Here is a 25,545-nt window from a genome sequence, read left to right as displayed (position 1 = left end):
CAGGCTATCACGGCGGCTGGTGGGGGGAGGGTGGGGAGTGGGGGGGAGAGCTGTGACAATTAGCAGTGACAGGGTCTCAGCCTCGAGGAGCGACGCAGTGAGCAGCCAGTAACTACCTTCGGGCCACTCCACCTCTGCAAGTTCAACACTGACTCAAAGGCCTGAAGTTTACCCTGAAATGCTGAAGCTTCCAGCAGCTTCCTCTTTTTTTTTTTTGTTGATAGATATGGCACCTGCTACATTACAGCGGATAAATTATAATATCTGTTATGGTTTGCAGAAAAGAAAAAGAAATACTCCAGACTAAAAGACAGCTATATTGCTACCAGCTTACACAAAAGCAACCTACACTTGATTTTTATGACTCACACATCTCCTTTCTCCTGTTTTTTTGCATTATGACAGAACTATTCTGAAATGCAACCGTTGGTGCATTGAGCCACTTGTGATGCAGTAAAAGATGGATTGCTTGAAATTGTCCCGCAGCAGGCGCAAAATGACAGACCACCCACAGCAGTACCTGCAATCTTGTTGAAAATCTCCACATTCATATTGATTCTGCCCTCATGCTCAGTTATCACTCTGTGGTTGCTGATACAAAACTATATTATCGATCACAGCCCATTAACAAGGATAAAGGTGCACGGTTTCAGCCCAATTCATCACTAGTCATGGCAGAGCCATCGCTCAGAGGGCCACCTACAATTACAGATGAAATAAGTATCTGCTACTGGTTCACTTTTACCAAATATACAGTTGAAACCAGATGTTTGTACCCAATGTATAAAAACAACCTTTTTTTCTCACTGTCTGACAGTAAATTAGACTTAACCTTTCCATTTGCTAAATGCTCAAATAGTGAGAATTTTATTACAAGTGTACACACACTGAGATTACTAAGCTTTTAAACAACTTGGGAAAGCCCAGCTGGTGATGCTTTGGAAGCTTTTGATTGGTCAGTTGACAACATTTGACTTAATTGGTGGCATACCTGTGGATACATTGTAAGGCACACCTCAAACGCACTGCTTCTTCATGTGACATCATGGGGAAATCAACAGAAATCAGCCAAGATATCAGTCAGAACATTGCCAATCTCTGTAACTCTGGTTCATCCTTGGGTACAATTTCCAGATGCCAGAAAGTTCATCTGTTCAAACAATTATATGTAAGTGAAACACCATGGGAATGTCCTGCTTTCATACTGCTCAGGAGGGAGATGGATTTTGTGTTCCCAAGATGAACATGTTTTGGTACAAATTGTGTGACTCAGCAACCTCCCAAAAACAGTACAAAAAAAAAAGTTAAAGACCTTGTGAAGATGCTCCTGAAGCTGGTCATAGAGTGTTTTTATCCACAGTGAAATACGACTTGTATCGACATGGGCTGACAGGCCACTCAATGAGGAAGAGGCCATTACTCCCAAAACAACACAGTTTGGAAATGCACACAGGGAAAAAGACTTTCATTTTTGGAAACGTGTCCTGCGGTCTTATGAAACTAAAATTGAACTGTTTGGCCGTGATGACCATTGGTATATTTGGAGGAAAAATGGAAAAACCTCGCAGGCAAGAGAACTCCATCCCAACTGTGAAGTACAGCAGTGAAAGCATCGTCTTAAGGGGGTGTTCTGCTGCAGGAGGGACTGGTGCACTTCCAAAAGAGACGGCTTCATGAGGAAATAACATTACGTGGAAATACTGAAGCAAGACATCAGCCAGGAAGTTAAAGGTTGGGCACAAATGGGTCTTCCCAAGCATACTGCCAGATTAGTTAGAAAGTGGCTTAAGGACAACAAATTCAATGTTTTGAAGTGGCCATCGAAAACCCTGAACTCAATCTCATGTGAAGTTTGTGGACAGAGTTGAAAAGGCATCTTCAAGGTTTGCCAACAAACCTGACTCAGTTCCATCTGTTCTGTCAGGAGGAATGGGACAAAATTCTCACTCTTGTGAGAAGCTTGTGGAAGGAAACCTAAAACGTTTTACCAAAGTCATACGGTCTAAAGGCAACACTACCAAACACTAAGAAAATGTATGTAAACTTGCGATTTAAAAAAAATGAATAAAATATTCTTTAAAACATTTTCTCTCTCGTCTAGAGGGGCTGAAATGTGAGAAGATAGAAACGACTTTAATCAATCACAAGTAACTGCTTAGAGACGTTTTCATCTAAAATTCTACTCTGGGCTTTCTTCATTGATTGTTCTTTCCGAATGCCTTTAGAGTCAATACAAAAAGTTCAACATGATGGACCTTATGCTGCTATTTCAAAACAACAAACAACCCGTTTTTGCAGATCGATGCACCATATCTCAAGTTGAACAGTAACTTAACGTCAACGAAAATCCACGAACCGTACAGTTTCTTTGCAACATGTCAAAGAACCCAAAGAACCATTTTTTTCCCCTTCCAATATGGAGCACCCTGACTAATGTGTGAAAGCAAATTAGACACGACAATGATAAACGCAATAAGAACTGCTTGCAGTCAGCAGTTCTGCTTCAATGCAACAGTCAAGCCTTTCAGATGTGTGCAATGCAGCAAGCTGCATATTCCTCTGTTGCCTGAGGTGCATTAAATGGATTAAAGCACCAAGAGCAGCCAAGCATGTATTCATTCCCTCCAAACTGAAGGTGAGAGCAGACAGCCGACAGCATATTATGGAGTGTCACAAAGTCCTAGACCATCTTTCCAAATCAGAGACGGAAGATTAAAAACCTTCTTCATTACGCAGTCTGATAGTGGAATTTTATTGGTTTTCTTTACTTTTTTCCTCTTGTTTAACATTAGTGAAGCATCAGTGAAAAGGAAGCCATTTGTGATTACTGAGAAACATAATAACATATAATATTTTTCATGGTATTTTTGAATATTTTTCCTTGGCATCAGTTAAAGTTTAGTCTAACATATGTGTGTGGGTCTGTGGGTGTCATAGCCTGTGTGTATCTTGAAGAATTGTGTTCACTTTGTCTTATTTACTGTTTGCATGTTTGGTCTTGTTTTCTCCGCTCTGTTTGCGTTTTGTTTCTCCATCTTTTTACTTCCTGATTTATTTTGGTAGTCTCTGTCCTCACACATTGTACCTGCTGGTCTGCCCCTGTAATTGTCATTCATTGTTCTCACCAGCGTCTCTGCAGCTCCTGTGTGTATTTATGGGACCTGTCTTTCCTTCTCCATTTGTTAAACTGTCTGTTCTTCCTGCCTGTCACGTCGTGGAGTTCTGCCTTGAGTTACCATGTTTTAAATTTGTGCTGCGGGCTTCTCTGTTTTTCAGACTTTTTTATTTGTATTACTCACTTTTTTGCAGCACCTTCAATCTCTATGAATTACCTGAAGGTATTTTGTTCCTTTCAATTTGGGTTCTCATCCAGCCACCTCATCATACCATTAGGAGGAATGCAACATAAAAGTACAGGTTGTCAAAATGAAAGATTGTCCTGTACAAAACTGGCAAGAACAACGTAACATTGGCTAAAGTGCTTTAATCCCCCAAAATGACATTAAACTAGAAAATACAGTGGATGGTGTCATTTGAACATCTTGTAACACCCTTAATTGTGCTTTTGAAATACATAGAGCTATATGGCCTGCTAGCATTATCACTTAGTCTTCACAGTGTATGCCAAAGTGAAATGGCACATCCTGGCTCTTGGCATGAAAGCTGAAAGAAGGATGGGGCTTAGAGTAGAGGTAAAGAATGAAGTAAAATTGGGTTTTGAGCTTGTGTCCTATAATGGGGGCATTTTGCATCCCTGTGCCAAAAGTAGGCAACTGATTTTGTGCCAGGGCCAATAGTATCTCCACTGTCTGCTCCAGTGCTATAATAATAAATCTTAATTGGGGCTCCCTTGATGCTATTAGTTAAGGATTTTGTTCCAACAATCACCTTTCGTCAAAAAGGCTAACTATGGTTTGAAGTACAGTCAAGGTGAAAGAAGAAATTAGTGTTGTGGCAAGAACACCCAATGTCTAATGTTAAATTAAAATTGTCTCATTCAAAAATAAATAAATAAATAAAAAACAAGCCTGACTATTTTATGGTCCTTAAAATGAACCCACAAAGCCACAGAGTGGGAAACACATCATTTTATTTTTTGAACATTTTCTGATATGCTTTCAACTTTTTATTCAACATTTGTTCATGATCAGAAAACATATGACGTGACATTATTTTTTTTTCTGTCATTTTCCTGTACGTTATAATGACACCTGACACCAGTCAGAAGTAGAAGCCCCCTTCATCATCACCGTGGTCAGCTGCTGTTGTTAAAAACACAAGCTGCATTCTGCTGAATCTTGTAATTGTGTTTTTGTTGTGAAATTTAGAATAAGCTTCCTAATCAGTTGGCTATGATTATATCGACTTTTTTTTTTTTCCTTCTACAGACATTATTACTCACCACAAAAAGGAAAAAGGCAGGCAATGTTTTGGCTTGTTCATGAGTGTTTGTTTGTCTATAGTGTTAGCAAAATATTTGATATGTTTTGTGACATATTTGCTAATAACTGATGTAATCAACTCTGTTTGTCTGTTTGCAAAATGTTTCTTTAACCACTGAACAGATTTTAATGAAAGGCCCAGAAAATAATCACCAGATGCATGTCTACAACTGATTAACTTTTGGGGTTAATCACTTCAGCAAATCGAATTTAGCAAACACCAAAATGACTATAACTAGGTCAACTTTACTGATATTGAGTTAAAATTTACTGTAGTTGTAGCTGGGAGTCATTCACAATGCAAATTTTGATTGCTAACAGATTGCACAAACTCTTGCAATATCACATGAGATAATTTTATTTTAAAGGTTTCACCAAAAGGGCTACAATTGCATAATTTTTCAACATTAAAATGATCTTATTCTGAAGCTCTGGCATTAAAAGGCTGTGGGTGATATGCATCCCTTCAAGGAGTGCATTAAAATGTTGTTTTTTTCACTGTAATATTTAAAAACAGTTTATCATCAGCAGCTGATTTTTGTCTCTCATTGACTTTTCACTGTTTGATGAACCAAGAGCAGTGTCTTTCAGTGATCTTTTCTGTAGCTTGCATAAACCTATTTTGGGAAAAAGAAAAAATCAATCATGCTTGAAGAAGAGGATAACAAGGCACATGCACATTTATCAACAGCTACAACAGAAGAAAAACACAGGCATTAGGAAACCCCTGCCACCTCATAGCACTGACATATTTTGCACACTGAGTTTAAACATATCCAGATATACACTTAATTATACTGTGGAACATTGCTGATAATATTTAATTAAGGGTGATGATGCGCGATTGCTAAATTAATTTCAAACCCCCTGCAGTCAGGGTGCATAATGAACGTTATTCCCAGCCACCCCTAAAAACGTGTAAAAGTCTCCCTGTTTGCACGGAATCGCGTTTAATAAACTGCCCTTTGAATGTGTTTCGCTGGCTAAATAAAGAGACTCATTACATAAACCTATGCTGACACACCAGAAAATCATGAAAAGAACACAAAGTGCTGCTCAGCAGAGAGTTTGGTCCAGGGTATGTGCTGGATGAATGGAGCCTAGCTGGACCCAAGTGTGCGGGCAGCAGGAGCACAGCATCTCAGCAGGCTATATAATTACACACCCGGATGGTATAGGCACTTGGTATTCTCCGCACACCCACTAAAACTCACCAGGCCTGGATAAGTCAGGGGTAAGAGAAGGAAACAGAGGAAGGTGTGTGTGTGAGTGTGTGTGCGTGTGTGTGTGTGTAGGTTACAGAAGCTCCCATCAGCAAGACTCCAACAACAGGGAGACCAGGTCATGAATCAGCCTCTTACCGTGGTTTGAACCTGAGGTTTAGAGCCTTCTGACAGCGAGGAACGAGTTGCATTAAAAAGCAGCAAAAAGACAGAAAAGTTGTACATACAATTTGTGAAGTTCACTTTCCTTATCAGGAAAATAAACAGCAGCACTCCTCAGTTCTGAAAGTTGCTGGCAAAGCAGCAGTAATAAACAAAATGTACACTTCTAAAAGTAATTTGATTTTATGTCGGGGTTTGGAGGTCAAAGTAGATTTTGTGTCAGTCATGGGCAAACTCGGGCCTGAGAGCCTGAAGGGGCCCTTGAACCGTCTCAGTCTGGTCCTCTGCATCCTCGTACAAAAATAAAACAACTTGAAATACAATCAAAAGCAGGACTTTTAGCAAAGACTCTTGAGGAAAGTAAAAACAAGATTTGTACTTTTGTTATTTACTGACAACACAGAGAACCTTTTTAATAAAACAGGCCTACATTTTTTTATTGAGTTTTTTTTAGGGTCAAAGATTGGGCTGACAAACAGACAGAGGATGGATATCTCAAAGAAAGACTTGATGATGCATTTTTTAACCAAGTAATGATCTCTAAATGAAGTGTCAGAAGTGTTAGTTCACAGGCACAAAGGTGCTGTATTTTAATCAAGCATGGCGACTGTGCTAAACTTGTCATCATCAAAAACGAAAACCAAAAAGCTCTGAAAGGGTCCTTTTACATATCTGCCTGAAAAGAGTTTTTATTATTTTCACTGCAACGAAAGGCAGGTGGTCATGTAATTTTCTGGGTCTGTGGGTTGTTGTTTATTTTTGTCTGTATGTTAGCAAAATGAACTGGACAGATTTTAATGAAACGCTCGGGAAGTAATCATTGACTGTACATCTACAACTGTCTAACTTTAGAGTCAACTCAAATCAAGATGGCCACCACAGCTAATCAAGCTCAGCAAATGTGACACAGCCATTTTTTAACATAAAATATGAGTAGATATTTGGTGTGGTAGTAGCTGAGAGTCATCCCCAACTTATTTTACCTGAGAGCTAACAGATCACACAAGACCTTCTTTAACACGTTGGAATGCAGAGCAGCGGGTGACATGCATTTCTTCTAGGAATGCGTCTTTTTAAGCTCACAAATCCTTTAACAGTCTCCAAATATGCAGCAAAGGTGAGCTACACATTGGAAAAAACAGAGCCAGTCTTTGTTTGTGTATTTTTGCAGGATGATGTGATGTTGTGTGTAATATACACAGATAGCATCCAGGGCCCGTGTTTCAATTTATTTTGCAGCTCTTCAATCCCATTAAGTAAGTCATGACCCTCTGAGAAAGAAAAATGTTGGAGATATGTCAAAAGGTCACAGAGTAGTTTTAGTGAAACGTCCACAGCTTGTTAGCATCACATGTAAATGAAAATCATGAGCGAGCTGTTGTACCAACTGCTGCTACACACAAGCTTATTAATATTCTCTGTTCAGCTCATTATGTTGCTGTGTGGAAATGAGCAACAAAGCTGGAAACGTTTGTTTTTTCTCTTTCTGTGCAGTTAAAGCACAATGCATGAATTAATATCACAGACAGTTTGTGTGAGTGTGTCTGACTCAGAGAATTTGTTTACACTGTGGGAAATGAATATTAGTCTAAGGCACAAACGAGAAAAAGTGTGGCTGTTATGGGAAATGAGCTGCAGACTGCAGGAGAGGCCCGTTTTATTGGCAGACACAAAAGGGCGGAGCTGGGATGGGGGGTGGGGGGTGATGTCTCGTGGGTTGCAGCAGAATGAGGCAGCCGAGAGAATGAGTGTCATTCTGTATCGTTGCGCTGTCATGCAAGCTGCAAAGACGTGTTTGCTTCACTGAAGGGTGACAGCAGAGAGATAGAGCTGCTCTGCTCCTGTCACGGCCACTCTGTCTTCCCCCGGATGGAGTAACGGGTTACCGGCTGCCGGACCTGAGTGGCTCCTCGTGTCGTTTTCACACCGTGTGGGTGAAAACTATAACCACAGTCAAGGGTTAACTTACAGCCCCTTAGAGCCAAAAACAAGATAAAAAAAAAATAAAACAAAAACACAGAGGAATGTGGGATTGATTTTGTAAAGGTCACAAATGTTGGCTGTGGTCTTCTATCTAAGGTGGACAGATCTGAACCATCAGAATGTGAAACAAAGATTGAGTTTGTGTGAGAAAATGTAAATGATAAAAGGTTGACAAAAACTGGACATCTAACTTAAAAACAACCATACTCAACAGATTATGTATGTTAAGAACTAGGCTTTTAATAGTCCCTGTATTGAAATTGTTGAATTTAGATACCATATTTCAGTTATTTGTTGTATTTTTAAATACTTTTTGTCTAGTGAATCTAATCAAATTGTGTAAAATAGTACAAAAAGAACATAAATAGTATGCCAAAATTATTATTTAAGTCATAGCTTTCAGTCTTTCAGGCATGTTTAGCTGATGCTTTTAAAAGAAAGCGTCAGATTAAATAAAAAGTCATGAAAAATATTTATATCATAAACATGTACTCTTCATTAGTGTCAATATTTGTTTGTCCTAACAAACAGATTTTCACTCAGTAGTTTTCATGTTCCTGCATGACACAATCCCCCCTACAATCATAAGAATAACTTTCAAACAGAAATATTTTGTGAAGTAGTTCAACTGTCTGACCTCAGATCCAACGAATGCAGATTTAAAATCATGTGCAGCAAATATCACATTAAAACAAGTATAGGAACCAAAACCAGTCAGGAGGTAACAGAACAAACATCCAGTTGTGTGCTTTACAAAGTTCTTTTAGTCCATCACCACAATAACTCCAGCAGGTTGTAAACTTCAGCATCAAAACAGCACCCACCTGCTTTTAAAATCCAACACTAGAGGCCCATAGTATTACCAACTCCACACAAATGTCATTTTACCTTCAACGCTTGTCTTGTCTTGTACTTTCTGCTTTAGTGTGCAGCTTTTATTAAACCCCTCTGCCTGGGTGCAGAGATGTAGAATTGCTTACGACTGTAACCAAACGTAGATTTCACTTTTTTTTCACTTTTGGATTCGCTCCAACAAACGCTGCTCCCTCTCCTTCTTGCTACATTTCCCAGGTAGTATTATGGCTACATTTTCACCTGATTCTGATTTTTTTTTTCCATGATATATACTGTATATATATTTTAAACTGCAAATAATGACTGCACGACTGTGTCGTTTGTCTGAATGTGCCCCAGTGGGTGGAGCTAAAGGCAGCAAAATGGTGACAGGTTCACCTGTGCTTCACTTCACGTGTGCTCAGCTTGACTGAACCAATCGTAGCTTCCGAGAGACTGTTTCCTTCAAAGTCACTGGGTGTAAGACGAACACTGTTAGCCTCTTTGAGGCGGCATTGACTCTTGAAGAACCAATCAAAATGCATGACATTAATTCTATTTATGTTTATACACCTGGACACCCTACTTCATGTAAATGCAGCACCTGTAAGGCTTATGTCTCATTTAGAGGAGTTATGCATATTGAACGGTCAGAGTTGGTAAATAAACAAACAATAAGCATATATTGAGACGTGAAAGTGAACGCTGGTGCACAGTGCAGACGCAGTTCAGCACAGATTCCAGACAGAGCTGCAAAGCGGCTTTATAAACTCTCAGGAGAGAGTAATACCATGCTGGCCTGGCTTTCTCCTCTCAAACACTAACTGAAGATTTAAACGTAATCAAGTGGAACGTCCTCAGACTGCGAGCAAAGATTCAAAAGAACCCGCTCGGGAAACAATACCTCTGAGGAAGCTGATAGACAATCACTTTGTGCTTGTTTTTTAACTTAGTAATTATTCTTCACTTCTTACGCCTGTTCTCTCATAGTCTAAGTAATGTAGAGCTCCTTTCTCTTTCACAGCCCCGTAGCATCATCTAGTTTTTGGAACCAATTCCCTATTGCTGCACTTTTGCATCACCAGGCTTTGATTTAGAAAGGCACAAACTCATTCAGCTGCATGCACACACAAACAGAGCTGCTGCTGTGAGGATATAATACTCTGTAATAGACTGGGGTTTAATAAACATCCGGATATTATCCACAGTCGGTTTTTTTGGTTGTTTTTTTTTTTCAGTTTGCATTACTGTTCAATTTTTTTTTTCTTTATTCAATTTACATTTTGTTTCATATTCATTGCACCAGCAGGCAAAAATCTGAGTCTGCACATTAAAAAAAGAGTAATTTTGCTTTTATGAGTTTTGTTTTTTATGTGTCCGCCTCTTTCTCTTGCAGCTGACCTTCAGCAAACAGCGCGTGCTCCGTTTCATTGGTGGGTAAAGTGGGAGATTGCCTCTATATTCACCAAAATCCCAGCGTTAAGGAGATTTAGCTCTGCTTTTGGCTATAGTTCCACTTTTCACAGTTTAAAAGGCTCTCGCTGCCTCAAATCAAATCTGCTCTCACCGAACAGGCTTTGTGACGTTTTCTGAAGCGCAGGTGTGCAAAACAATGTTGAAAGCAAAGGTCATGTTTAAGTTTATGATTATACGAAGGAAATAATTACTGAAATCTCTTTTATGGTCAGAAGTCAGGAAACATCATAATAACTCAGTCACTTTAAGATAAAGTGCAGAAAAACATTAATTGCCAAGTATTTTTTGAAGAAATTCCCATCGCTGTCTTTTATGTCAGAGTTTTGGACTAAAATCATTTTGTGTTAAAAAATGACAGAGGTTTAGTCTTCTTAGCCAAATCTTGAAAACCAGCATTTTGTGTGATTTCATGATCACACTTTGTCTGTTAGGGCTTAGTTTCAGCTACTACCACACCAAATTTATAGCTCAATATGTGTAAGACGGACTGAGTTCTAGTGATTTCGGTGTTTGCTAAGGTCAGTCAGCTGTGGCAGTCATCTTGAATCGGGTATTAATCAGGTGTAGCTGTACATTTAATGATTACTTTCTGAGACTTTCATCAAATTTGTTCACAGGTATGAGATATTTTGCCAACAGACAGGCACACAAACTGGCACAGATGCAGGTAATTACATGACCTTCACTGTTTCATGGCATCAGATAAAAACTAGGCGGACAGAAACAGAAATAACATCATTGTAACTGAGTTTCAGCATAACAAAGAGTCCTTTTTTTACTACCTTAAAAAACATTCAAGAAATTGCAAGAAAATGTGCATAAACCTATAACATATCTCCACTTCCAGAGACTTTCTTCTTAATTAAGAACAAGATGTTATTGTTGAAATCTCTGATTGTCCTCTTTTGGCCACCGCCTGCAGGGAGGTGACGGAGGCGAGAGTTCAACACATTAGAAACTTGTTATTTGTTTTATTACTCATGTCACAGCAAATAACTAGGTCAATGTTTATATATTTACTGGGTTATAGCTATTTTTGTGTTTTCTAAAGTTGGTTAGTAAACAGGTGGAGGCCATTTTGAACTAGGTTGAATCAAAAGTTAAATAGTCGAGATGTACAGCCAATAAATATGTTCTGAGAATTTCACTGAAATCTGTCCAGTGGTTTAGGAGTTGTTGTTTTTTTGCTAACAGAGATACAAGGCTGATTCCAACAGCTAATGCCAAACTTTTAAACAAAAAATCACACAATCTGTTAGCACAGGAAAAATGTATATTTTACAGTTAACGAGCTAAATTTTAGTGTAGCTGAAAATCGTCCCCAAGTTTAAGTCTAAGTGCTACATGACAGCACAGCTCTGCCTGTTTGTTAGGAAAATATATCAAGAGCTGCTGGACGTAATTTAATGAAACTTTCAAAAAGTGACCATTGGGTGCATCTACAACTATTTAACTTTTGCAGTAAACCCAACTCAAGATGGCAGCCACAGCTAATTGTCCATAGGAAATACAAACATGGCTAAAATGGTGTGGTAGTAGCTGAGAGTCACCCTCAACACATACTTTAACACAACTTGTGAAATATCAGATGAGATTGTGCACGACATCATTTACAAGTTTTGACTAAAGCAGTTTTCCCTCCTTCTCATCATGAGATGATCTCTGGCATGAAAAGCAGCGGGCCATATGCATTTCTTCAAGGAACGCCAGGCCTTTGATATTTAAATGAGTAACAAAACATGACAACAACTTGTTATTACTGATTCTTTTTTGGAAACCCGAATGAGGGGAAACCTTTGACTCCCACAAAGAGCTGAAAACTGGAAAATATCTGAAGACTCTTTGCTCACACTGTGTACGTTTTAATTGAACCTGGCTGAGGAACAAAGCTGCTTTCAAGTCTAGAGCCAAAACAAGTGAAGGTAATCAGATTTGTAGGTGACTAATTTTCTGCTGATTGAATAATTGATGGGTTGACTGTTCTGTTTCCAGTTTTGCTTAGAAAATAGTTCCCAACACCTTTAACTAAACAGTTTGCCAAAACAGCTGATTAAGGAGTCATTAACATGCTTCACATTTTTTCCTCCTTTTCACATTGTGTTATTGAGTATTAAGGCTCTCATTAACCTTGTTAGTAACTCATCTGGCAATTGTTCTTTCATTGAAATACCTGTAATCAACAGGCTGTTACTATTTATCTTCCCACTTGTGTAAATATCTCAACCACTGGTTTTAGTTTGTTGAGTAGCTTGTTAAAAAATTTGCAAGTGAATAGAGTCTTGCACTCGTGGATTGTATCAAGCTTAGGTAATGAAAAGTGTATATATTAGACACAGAATGTGCTTTTAATTAAATGTAGAACCCATTCTGCCCTCAGAAGGATAGTCTTTGAAAGTGGGGTTCTGGGGAATGGTTATGAACAAATAATATCTTACCTGTTGAGCGCTTTGAATGACTTGATTGGAGTCAGAATGTCTACTAATATTATGAAAACATGTTTATTTGTGAAGACAATGTCAGTTTGAGAGTTCCATGTTGTGTCTTATTATCGCCATGGAGATAATGAGGAGTATCTGCTCAAGAGAGATTCAGATTCCAAAACCGTCTGACAATGGTGCCAAAAACAAATTTCTCTCCAGATGTCAGTCTGTCAGTGTTTTGTTTCATTATGCATTTAAAATATCCACAATACTCTATGAAAGGCCTCAGCTTGGAGAAACAGAGCTTCACTTTGGCTGAACTGATGCACTAATGGCTAGTCTGAGTAAGTCATAGATCAACGTCAGTTTAAAACAGCAGTAATCCACTTTGTTCTTTGCTTCGTTCAAACTAGCTGTTAGCCCATCAATCCAGACATGATTGAGCTCTGTTTTTCCCAGCTGAGGTTGTTCAAAGAGCTATCCACAACAAGTAAGATATTAATTGTTCATAACTTGCCCACTGAGCTCCACTTTAAAAAGATCTGAATTAATTTGTACTTCAGGAATGAAAGATCAAACCCACTCATTTTGTAAGGTTACATCTTACCTTCTCTTACTAAATCCAGTAATCATGAAAACAACATTTTCTTCAATTTATGCAGTAGATGTTTCATTTGTAGCTTGGGACAATTTTGATTTTCATAAAAAATAAATTAATTAATTACACAAGCAACAAAAAGTACTCAGTTTAATGTTCTTGATGGTTTACCTGGACACTGTGACACTACTCTTACAGAGGTAAAAAAGATACAGAGGAAAGGCTCTCATAGATATAAAACATGGAGGGGGAGCTCTTTACTTTGGTCCTGTATGAGTAAAAAATCTCATCTGGTGCCAGCATCTACTTAGCCCAGAGGTTGAGGGGTTAAGCTGCGAGATGTTCATGATGAAGGTCATGTGTTGCAATGATCACATTAATAATGTCGGAGTGAATCAGAGGAGCAGTTAAGCCCAAGATCAGCGTCCCGGCCGAGGCTATAAGTGAAAGAAACAGTCTCTTGTGGACAAACGGCAGTTGTTTCACTCTAATTGTACAAACTAAAATGTTTTTTTTTCTTCTTGTTATCAAAATTTACAACGCTTCGGTTTCTATTAATAGCTGAACTGCTGGCTTATTTTTTTTTTTGTGTCTCCTTCAGTACTCGGAGACCAAACTGATGCTGACATAAACTTATCTCATCAAACACAGCTACCTAACATGCTCAACATGTTCGTCCACACGGTTAAATAAACTGAGCACAGACTGTAGGAAAGATCAAATGGATCTTGACACAATAAAAAAACAAGCCATGTGAGGTACGCTTCAAATATTGATGTGTGAAATGAGTAGAAACATGTGTTTATGCCGCTCATGTTGTGAACTGTGTAAAATGTCCTGACACCGTAGGACGCTTTATGACGGAGCCTGTCCACTATCGTTTACTTGTGTTTGTCCTGATCAAGGTGCTAACAAACCAGAGTGACTCGGACAGGAAGAGAGAGGGAGACAAAGAGGAAGTTCAGTTCAGATAACAAGATGTTCGCTTCTGATGCATCACATTTCTTTAGGAACAAGTTTCCTGCCCCTTTAGATTGAACTTTTGTCTCATGGATTAAATAAGAATATAAAACAAAATATTTTCCTCCATCTTCCTCACTGATGTGAATGCCATTTTGTGAGCAATACATATCTTTAAGCAACCTCATTTTTGAACAACAGAACAGCTAGACTTGGCAGGAATAAAATCAAAATTGATTGTGATTGTCTTAAAACAACTCTAATCTCAAAAACCTCACAGCAATTCATGCTAAAGCTGTTTTTTAAACCTTTACATCAGTGTCAGTTTCACATTACACAGGTCTACATAGAATTTTATGGTTATTTGCAAATATAAATAGCAGCAGCAGGAGCTGACTGTAGCGCTTCCAAAGCAGCCTGGGGCACTTCCAGCATAATATTTGATATTATGTTTCTTCTGAAATGTCCTTGTATGGTGAAACTGATGGCTGTGTAAAGCTTTATAAAAACAGTGTTCACTAAACTCTGCTTCTCGTTCAACGATCTATCTACAACAGGTAAGATATTAATTCTTCTTAACCTTTCCATAGATATCCACTTCCAAAGAGCTGAACTTTCTTAAATGAGGACACTGTAAATCCAGTCGTTTCTGCCTCTTCATTGCTTCTACCTTTACTCATGTTTTGCATTTTGAAGAAACGTAGCACTTACTTCCAATTAGGTCAACAACCAACACCCTGGACTCAAAACCCCCGCATGTATCTGCACATAATTAAAGACTAGACTGTATCAGCTTGTGAAGAACACCCTTTATTAGCAACCCTGCTTATGAACCAGTGCTGTGTAATCTTTTTTTAAAAAGTGCACAACTGAGCAAAACTCTGCAACTACGCTCAAAAAAGTAACCAAGGCACATGGTCCATTGACTTCAATAAAAATGTGCTTTCGTGGCAAAAATCCATTGAGTTCAGGTTTGTTTAAATTATTTATTCTTGTTGGTTGGGTTTATATAAATGTGACACAAATAATTACAGGACAAAAAGTCAAATGGGCTAAAACCTCTGGAAGTGAACGTGATAAACTGGTCAGACTGGCTTGATAAATGGATTTCATCAGCCCCAACTTGGAAAGCCATTTGTGTAAAGAGAATAAAAAGGTAGGGATGTTAGGAAAGGTAAAAACACAAACGTGGAGGTGGATACTGCAGCAGGACAAATCTTTTATCTTTAACTTTATTTCACAAGACAGAAATCACAGCTGCACTGAGTGAACAGGCTCCCATAGTTTTAGCTTTTACAGCTGAAGGGAGAAGTATCCTCTAAATTTTACTCTCTAAAATTTTTTTTTGTTATGTAGAAAACAACAAAACAAGGAATATTTATCACTCGCTGCCTTGCATAACTGAGTTTTAAACAAAAAAAAAAGAAAAATGACGGAGTTTTAGTTGTTTTGGTCAAACCTAGAAATTAATGTACAGTAATGCACAATCTCATGCTCAGAGTATGTGTTGTGAATTTCTCTCAGCTACTACCATGTCAATTTTTAGCTCAGTATCTGTAAAATTGATTAAGTTGTAGTCTTTTTTTGTGTTTGCAAATGTTGATTGGATGTGGCAGCTACCTTGAACTCGGCTGACTCCAAATGTTATTCAGTTGTAGATGTAAATTTAATGGTTACTTTCTGCAAGTTGCAACTTACAGAAAGCCTAACACCACACTTTTTAGCATATTAGCACTTTTCAGCTAAAAGACACCCCCACACATGTAGACATGATCAAAAACATTATTGTCCGCTGCTGCAAGGCAAAGGTGGACTATAATTAGGGAATAACTAATCAATTATGGGTTTCAAGAAACGGTTGCATGCATGAATGTAAAATAATTTTCACGTGTATTTTCCTAATGCACTGAATAAACTGGGACATACTGGTGAAGGATTAGAGGCCTGGTAAAAATGTGAAAGCAAAGAGAACTGCTGGATGCAGACTGCCAAAGATTTTAGATGATCCAATCCTCCAGATAAATAAGACTATAAAAGTTTTTCTGATTAAATGTCTTGGACTGACTTTCCAATGTTAACCTTAACTTATTCTCCATAGAAGAATGGATTGTCTGTGTTTTTCTACAGGATCTGTGTGGGTCTGGCTGGGTCAGCCTGGCTCTACAGATAAGATCAGGTCAAGTCCGGATAACGTCCTGGGATTGGCTCTTTAAGTGCAAAGTTGTGTCACCACAAGTCACAAACCTCAAATCCTGTCAAAAACAACCCCTCATATTAAGGCTGGCTGCAAAGCGAGTGACTCTTTGTATTTGCAAACTCCTGAGGGCCAGCCATGTGACAAGAAGAGTATCATAGCCTGGCAAGGCATCATTTCACTGTACGCTGGGGAGATTTTTGTGTCATCTCGTTCATAATCCTAACAGGATTTCATTAGAATCTAATATCAGCTACATTTCATCCAAAATGTTGGCAGTCTGCACCTATAAATAAGGCTGAAGAGGGATTTCTCATGCATTATTGTGATCTTGCGAGATGTGTTAAATTTAAATTTAGATCGACATCTGACTGAGTTAGACACGTTTTTGTTTCGGCTAATGTCAATTAGCTGCAGTGGCCATCTTAAACTCCAAACGTTAATCAATTGTAGATGAACATCTAATGATCAGTTTTTAAGAGTAGTGCAGTGATTCATTAAATATTTAGCAAACAGACAAACTGGGTTGATGCAAGCAGTTACTCCCCATGTTTTAAGTAAAAATACTGCACAATTTGTAGTGCTCAAAGTATGTGTTGGAGACTATGTTCAGCTACTACCACATCAAATTTTGGCTTAATATCTGTAAAACTGATTTCATAAGGTCAGTTGGCCTGTGGTGGCCATCTTGAATTGGGTCTGCTCTAAAATTTATTCAGTTGTAGATGTAGATACTGTGATTGTCTTCGGAAAGTTTCATTAAAATGGCAATGTTTTAAAAACAGAGCTTGCTGGATCAGTTAGCGCTTGGAATATGCATTGGGGATAAGTCTTAGCTACTACCACAGCAAATCTGAGCTCAATATATGTAAAATGTACTGAGTGAGAGCCTTTATTGTGTTTGCTACCGTCATTAAGCTGTGGGGGCCATACTGAATGTGATTATTTAGTTGTAGATGTTCAATGTTCATTAAAGTTTGTCCAGTGGTTCATGACATATTTTGCTAACAGTACAGACAGACAAACACATTATTGCTCCTTGTTTGCCTTCAGTGGCTGACAATATAGCTCTAAATAGTAACAGTCTTCACATTAATGTTTCTTATTTGTGCTTCATTTTAAAAAAAAGAGAGCGTGTTTAGCTCAGAATCTCTCATCTGCAGTGAACTGATCATAAGGGAGAGTGCAGTATGATCCTGTTAGTGAGCAAATCAACACACATCCCTGCTTTTTATTAGTTTTAGTCTTTGAAGAAAGGAGCTGGAGTCAAAGTCATTAATTCCAAAGTCTTTAACCCCGTTCAAGAACTAATATTAAACTACATGTCCTCCAAACTCCAGTGCTGCCTGCTCTACCTCCTCGCCTAACCTACACAGAGGAAATAAACTCAGATTATATCAGTCGTGAATATTCACTGTGATAGTACTTACAACCGTTTACAACTTTCCACAGTTTTCAAGTAGGGCTGCACAAATCTCAAGTTTTAGATTCGCTCCCATCTCCGATTCACATTATACTTTACAATTCGGGCATTTACATTCACCACACACAGTTAATCAGCGAGATCAACAATTATCGCAGCCAGTAAAACGAGTTTAAAATAAAATTCTCAAGCGTAAAAGGAAACTAGCCAAATAATTTAGGGTGCAATGTGGAAGTGTCATGCTCACTGATGCCGAGATAGGTTCTTTATTTCCATGACTGATAGGTTAATTAAACAAAAAAAAAGGGAAAAAAAAAAAAAAAAGGAGCCAGCGACTGATGCAAGTAAAAAAAAATCCGAAAGTAATTATGTACAAACAATGATGCATTAAAGGGGACGTATTATTAAAAAAAAAAAAAAAAAAATGCCACTATGGGAGTGTCTGCAGTGATAAACGACTCAAAAGCTCCAACAAATAACAATTCTGTCACCTTGACTAGAGGTTTCTCATTCGGCGAGTTGGTTCGATTTGCGGCGTAGTGTGATGTCATTAACTCCGCTCAAAGTAGAACTATTCAGTCTCCGCTCACTGTTTGACCTCTACCATCCGAGGAACACCCCGCAGAGGTGGAGGGAAGGAATTGGGGTGAAAGTGAACGGCGGGTCAACCTCTTTCAAAGCAGCTGCTCTAAACAGGGCTGCTTCAATAGTGTCAGCGAAAAAGCTCCTGTACCTTATCACCGTGGTGTTTTGACTGAAAGGTGTCTCTAAGATTTCATTAACAGATCCGTCAAGACCCCGCGATATTGCATGAGGTCGCACACGTTGTTTTTCTGAGGTTTCACCAAAGCAGCTGTAGGACGATCGCGGTTTCAAACTCTCGCATGAAACGTGGCAGGCAATATGCATTCCTTCGAGGAATGCTCGGGCTTTAATTCCAAACGCATTCAGCCATGCTCGTGAAATAAAGTGTTTGCTGATATGACCCGAGAAGGATGCGATGAATTCGGGAGTTCTGCATCATTTTCCCTTTCTCAAAGACAACGCTGATTGTTTCTAACACAGACGGGCGACTGAACAATTTCAACATCATTCAAATTAAATGAAATGAAAAGATGAAAACGCTGAATGAACAAAGAAAATGTACGCAGGCTATCAGCAATGACTGCGTTTGATGTTTGACACAGAATATTGGACTGAAACAGAACAGGCAGCTTGTTTACCCTTTCCTCAAAGGTTCTCACTTGTTTGTCTACATTTTCTGAACAATACTGCTGCTTTTAGCCTCATACTGTTTGAGTAGTATTTGTGTTCAGGCAGGCTCAAATGTCCATCTTGGCTCCCACACAGATCCTGTTCATGGTTCTGCTGTAGCTACTGACTGATTTCTTCTTACGATGGGAACGTTTGCTCCACCTTCCTTTGCTTACCAAATCTGTCATTGTTTTCTTATGCAAATAATGTCACACATGATTAAAAAAATACACTCACAAACAAAAAAAGAAATAAAAAATAGGCACCCAAAAGGAGTGCTTCACTTTGGACATAACTTGGTACACATGCAGACCAGCAATAGGTATGAAAATAATTAAATTTGCTCGTTACTGGCACGATTAGAAGAGGCACCAGAGGGTATAAATGGTAGCATCACAAGTGGAGAAATAATGTTATCAGAGAAGTACAGGGGTATCCAAATATGTCAGTCAATACAGTACGTTGAAGGTTATGAGACACAAAAGATGCCACATAGGTGCATTAAATAGCAGCACTTGATAAAATGATAAGAGTTGCATTGTGGGTTTCCATGAAGCTGTGTGGTCATATCTTGTAGTTGTCTGGCATTGTGGGGTGTACAGATATCACAGGGGCTCCATATTGGAATCAAAGGGTACATGTAGGAAGCCACAGACATCATGAAGGTTCCAGTCATCCAAGGCAGACCACACCAAGGAAGCACCAAACATAACAGAACCTCATAACATCTGCCACAAAGATTTGTCTCTTTGCAGTGGCCTGTGTCATTCTCCTTCTATCTCAACAACTAACAACAGGCATACTATAGGTTCCTACACATAGTCTGCTATTAACAACAGAGTAGAACTGGATGCATTTGGAGTGGTGCTGTAACGAGGAGGCAGAGACTGATGATGAGTGGAGTTGTATCATTTTCTGCAGTGAATCTTAGTTCTGAATTACCACAAACGACCATCATGTGCATATATGGTGGTACTGATAGGAGAGGACCATACCTGTCAATGTTGTTGAGAAACACACTGGTCTATTCATGCCTTCATGGTGTGACAAGTTTTAGGGTCTGACTTCAGTCACCTCTGGTAGTAGTTCAGGGAACCCTGACAGCATGGTGGTACAATTTGCGTTTACATGTTTTACCCATCGTTAGGCAGCACATTGGTACAGTCTTTCAATGAGACAATGTCTATCCACACACAACATGTATGGCTATGAACTGCCTACGTCATGTTGAAGTTCTCCCAAGGTCAGACAGGTCCTCCAATCGAACATGTGTGGGATCAGCTTATATATCAACACGGAGCCAGTACTGATCTGCTGGATCTCAGAGGTCACAGCTGAGGGCCAACTTGCTGCATGAGAGGATGTAATGAATGTATAACTCTGTACAGCTTGTATTCAAGCCCAAGAAAGTGCCCAGCCTACTGACATGAGGCCAGCAGTGTGTCCATACTGCCAATTCTGTTATCCATTTGATCTGATATTATAATTATTGTCATTCAATCACGTGACCTTTCAAAACAATCGGTTTATTCTCTCCACCCTGTCTGGGGGTTTACATTTGTTTAAGAGTGAGTGTATAAACATAAATATTATGATAATAATAAATTAACTTATGATTTGTAATGTGAAAACAAACTTTTATATGTCTAAAAAATATATAATTATTTAATCAATTTCACTATTCTAAACACTATATGCAATTGGAAATGTATTTTAAGATCTTTTTTATAAAATAAGAAATGAGTCTGTATTCTAGGCAGGTCTAATATGTAGCAGATGAAACCTGATTGTTTTTTTCTCATGCTTTCTTGGCCCTGTCATTATATAAACATAACATTAATTATGATAATAAACTTGTTAAAAATGCCAGAAATGACTAAGGACTCTAATTAAGATTTTACTGCTTCTCATATGAGCTGGAATAAAAGCACTGACTGCTTGGTTAGTTCTGCTGCTGGATGAAATTCTGTCCTTCATGACAAAGCTATAGGAGTTCAGGCCCAGAGGGTTGATAGGTGAAAGGTCAGTCCTCCGCACCCCGAGGCTTGGTGAGCTGCTGACACCGGAACAGAGCAGGTGTATGAAGCTGTGACCTCTGGTGCCTGAGGAAATGTTGGCTTCGGACCACGGCTGCTGCGGGGTGATCAAAGAGCGTCTCCTCGGCCATCTTTCTCTTGGACTGGCTACATCACTATTCTCATCCACCCACCAACCCTCCATCCGCCAGAGCTTCGGCGGGCATGCTAGAGCTGTAGTCATAGCAACGGAAAGGCCTACTGATGCCCTTGGGGCTCATTTCTTGACAGAATTCCTTGGTGTCTTCTCTCAGTGAAAGGTTGGTCTCTGTGCCGAATGGCTGTTTATCTTTGCAGACATGTAAGTCTGCCGTGTCCGCCAGCCACCTTCATTACACTCCCATCTGTTTGGTTCTACCTCATCACTTGTAATGAATGCTAAAACTAACCCCTAAATTATGAGGAGCTTTCCAAGCTGTAAATTCCACCACAAGCAGTGGACAAAGGAAGCAAACAGTCGGACAACTTCAGCTTCATTTCATTTCGAGTTTGGTTTTTGCTATGTCACTGTCCCCTTACTAAAGTCACAGATCTGATCTTTTCTGAACTCAAGATGAGGTGCTGAGGTGTCTCCGAATTCACACTCGTCCCTCACAAACCGCCAGCCAGCCAGGATCCAACAGGATGAATTTGCTTCCAGTAACAGATGGTGGACAGGGAATGACATTAGGACAGAGAGATATGAGATGAATGGGAAAGATGAGCTTTGCCAGAAACCATTGGAAGAATCAAAAACCCATTAATTCTTTTTTAGAGGCTGAACAAGCAAGAGCAGCATCATTTGTCTCCACTGTGCGCCTTTGATACAGACATATCATGTCTCTGTAACCCGCACGAATGCTAAAAGTTTTATTCAGATCAAGCTTTTTTTAATTTGTTTTATCGGGATTCAAAGCGTGTGGAATGTAATGGATTTTTAGTTATGAACTGAGTTCAAAATGAAGCCTATCTATGACACATCAAAGCTCTTCTGATACTCTGACACAAGGTAGAGATCAGTAATGCATCAGTGGAATTAGAAATGAGCCCTGTTCCCCTATAAGCCTCTGTCATCAGGCGCAACAACTGACAAGAATATAAATCTAAAGTATTGACTATTGTGACCAACCCTCCCTCCTTTGCTGACACTTTGTTCTCTGACTGTGGCTCTCAGAAAGATATTTGCTCTCAACAATGTAACCCTGCATAATAATCCCAAGCTGCACTGCCATGGTCTTTGTTTGCATCTTCCTTCCCCCCCCCCCACAGCCCATCTGCACCATTAACATCACAATCAGTGTCTTATCTGAGTCAGCAATCACTACAGATATGAGCATAAATATCTGACTGGCTCTCTTTTTCACACAATGATTTCCATTTTTCTGCCTCAAACACAGAAACCCACATGCCATGTATACACACACACTCGCTGGTTCAGTAATCCTGCCTTAGCGGTCACCCACACAGGCATCTGTAAAAGAGCATGTGTGGTTCACAGCGTTCGTGTCCACACGGGCAGGAAGTGTCAGGCTTGGGAGACCGTAATGTGTTACATCCTCTATGTGGCTCATATTAGAAGTTCTTGATAATTCCATTTTTTTTCAGCAGGCACGTCTCAACTACCACAAACTTTTAGCAAATATGTTCCAACATAAATGCCTATGCTTAAGGATTTTGAATTGTGTAAAAAAGACAAACTTGAAAGACTTTAGAAACATTGACCTTTCACAGTCAAAGAAGCTGCACAGACCACTAATATGTTTTCGTTTTGCTTTTTTTTCTCTTGGGCAGGTGAATGATTGCGAAACAGAAATCAGCCTTTGCAGCGCAGCCCTGTCCCATGTTGCTCCCTACGCTCAGGGAATGGCCAAGGTCCAGGATGGACAAACGAACGCATGTGACAGGTACACAATGCTTACAGATGTTGGTATTTCCCCACACAAAACTGACATTTGTTTCCAAGCGGGGCCAAGACCACAGTGGACTGTTGCCATCCTACAACAACTCCAATCTCAAAATGTTTAGAAGAGTTTCTGCAAATGCTATGTTATAAATCTTCACCTCTGTCAATTTTCTGCTGCTGTCACTATGTGTACTTGCAAAAAAACATTGAATTATAAATAGTGGTGTCCTGCAAACAGACGGGGAGTTAGAGGTTTATGCAATAACATTTCTAAAATCAAATTTGAAATTTTTGAGGTTGGAGTTTTGTTTTAAAGGGGTAATCTACTTTGGTTTTGGCCCTGCTCTGACTAGCCATTAGCTCATTAATTTGGTCAGAATTAAACTCTTGGGCTTTTCACAAGGGAACAGCATTTGGTAAATGCTCCAAAGCTTTTTGCTGCTTCAGCCTTGCATCCACACAGAAATAGTGTTTTTAAGCCACAAACCTGTATTTTTTCCAGAGTGAAAAATCTTGAAATGCCATCTCTACATTTTTATGTAGACAGCCAAATGCAATCTTTTGAAAATGATGTCATAGCTCCACCTCTAACCTAACCTACAACCCAGACTTGTCAGGTTAACAACAACAATGGCAGATTCCATGCTTGCATTTAAACTGCAGATGCTACAGAATATAGTTGCTCAACTAAAGAAAAAACATTTTATACTGTATTACTTTAATTAGCAGGAAAGGGTGATGAACTTTAACATATGCCATATATGTGGCTCACAACAAAAAACTAAATGGATTAGGGAGATAAAACTTTGGATTTAGTGTTTACAGTTTGTATCCAGCATGCAAGCTTTCTGTACAGGCTCCATGTCTTATTTCCTGTTTTTATGTACTTTTGTGGGAGCTTTACAGCACCTCATGTTACAGGTCTGGCATAGTCACTACAGTATTTTGAGTTGTTTTCTACTTTTCTGTGTGGATAAAGACATTTCTAGAAACAGCACTATGCTTACAAGGATGTTTTTAGAAACAATAAAAATATATATATATTTAAAACCAGTATCTTTATGTGGACAATGCCTCTATTGTCCTCTCAAGCAAACAAGATATTAATTGTTCGTAACCTTTCCACAGAACCCCACTTCAAAAAATCTGAACTACGGCTTTATTTTTTGGGTCCTCTACAGCACTGACATGTTAGAGGAGAGCCAGGATGGTATGGACAGTGGTACCCTAAGTCCTCCCTCAGCTCGACAAGTCACTGTCAAGCGGCACCCAACTCAAGGCTTTGGCTTCATTGCAGGCAGCCAGAGGCCTGTCATTGTGCGCTCCGTCTCTGCTGGTTAGTACGCATGTATGTGAGAAAGAGAGGCACCGGAAAGCAGCGGGGGTCATGGCGCAAATTAAGCTTTCATCTTAATTATATGTGTGCGTGTTTCATCGGCAGACGGCCCCTCCTTTGGAAAGCTTCTCCCCGGAGACCAGATCTTGGCCATTAACGAAGAGACGGTGAGCGACGCGCCCCGAGAGAGAGTCATAGACCTTGTAAGGTAACATCCTTTACTGTCCCAGGAGGGAGGGGGGAGGAAGGGGGTCCCACAAGTCAGGTGATCAGCACAGCAAGGGCAAATGGGGTCAAAAAATGACTGGGGTAAAGAGGGTTGGATCCAAAGGAACAAAGCGTTTCTTACTGCAGGCGATGCGTGACATCAGCACAAACCTGTGGAGGAGTCAGTCCTTTAGCAGCTAAAGAACAACAGCAAGCCAGCAGAGATAAACTCCTCTGTATGCTCTGCTCTGTCTGTGGCATTATCTAACCCACTCCATCCTCTGCTGTCTCTCCACAGACGCTGTAAAGATACTATAGTTCTCACTGTGCTGCAGCCCCATCAGGTAGTACAATGGGACACTCATTCTCTTCCATCCTCCTCTCCCTTAAGATTTCTCTCAGTCCTCATCAGCCACAACACTTTTTCTTTCCTTTTGACTCATGCAGGGAGGAAAAAACTGTACAGTGTTCTGTTTCAATAGTTCACAGTCTAATAGTGAAGGCATACATTAGTATTCATGGCCTTGCTTCATACACTGGAGTAATTTCTTTTTCTGGTAACCTCTTAGTACTCCAAGTGGGCAGATAAACACCCACGTGAGACTTTATTAAACAAGGGTTGTATGTTGATCTTTTAATCATTACTAAAACAATGAAAATGTACTATTAATCCTGTTGAATAATAGGTTATTGTGTTGTTTTGTTGTATGAAAAAAAACTATTGTGCTCAGACAAACAGTCCTAAATATTTGACATTTTTGCTGATGAAGAACACGAAAACCTTTGAAGTACTACAGTTGCATTCTTGCATTCGTCTAACACACGTCTTCACAGGGTAGAATAAAAGCAGAATTTTCTTTCATTTACGTGTCATCCTTCAGCCAGCCTTCCTTCGCAGAATTACTCTCCTTTTCTTTCTTCTCCTCCTCAGTCACCTAAGTCTGCCTTCATAAGTGCAGCCAAAAAGGCCCGCCTGCGAACTAACCCGCCTAAAGTGCGCTTTTCAGAGCAAGTGTCCATCAGCGACCCAGACTCAGTAAGTTCAACTTGACGTGCTTCTTTGTTCCCCGTCCTTT

The 25,545-nt window shown here is 39.4% G+C and overlaps 1 protein-coding gene across 3 annotated transcripts in view; it reads left to right on the top strand.

Moving 5' to 3' along the window:
- The window catches only part of frmpd3 (FERM and PDZ domain containing 3), a 100,619-nt gene that overhangs the window by 56,469 nt on the left and 18,605 nt on the right, over positions 1-25,545 (top strand). For 2 of the 3 annotated variants that reach the window (XM_025007626.2, XM_017424206.3), the window contains exons 2-6: positions 22,815-22,927; positions 24,108-24,262; positions 24,368-24,470; positions 24,768-24,813; positions 25,401-25,505. In XM_025007626.2, the coding sequence (XP_024863394.1) occupies positions 22,887-22,927; positions 24,108-24,262; positions 24,368-24,470; positions 24,768-24,813; positions 25,401-25,505 (450 nt within the window). In that variant the 5' untranslated portion in view covers positions 22,815-22,886. Of the gene's footprint in view, positions 1-22,814; positions 22,928-24,107; positions 24,263-24,367; positions 24,471-24,767; positions 24,814-25,400; positions 25,506-25,545 lie in introns of those variants that run through there. The other variant, XM_025007628.2, reaches the window with a different exon arrangement.

The sequence above is a fragment of the Kryptolebias marmoratus genome, linkage group LG9 (genome assembly GCF_001649575.2).
Source record: "Kryptolebias marmoratus isolate JLee-2015 linkage group LG9, ASM164957v2, whole genome shotgun sequence".
Taxonomy (NCBI): Eukaryota; Metazoa; Chordata; class Actinopteri; order Cyprinodontiformes; family Rivulidae; genus Kryptolebias; species Kryptolebias marmoratus.
The sequence above is the reverse complement of the archived record's forward strand: the minus strand, read 5'-3'. Positions and strand labels throughout refer to the sequence as shown.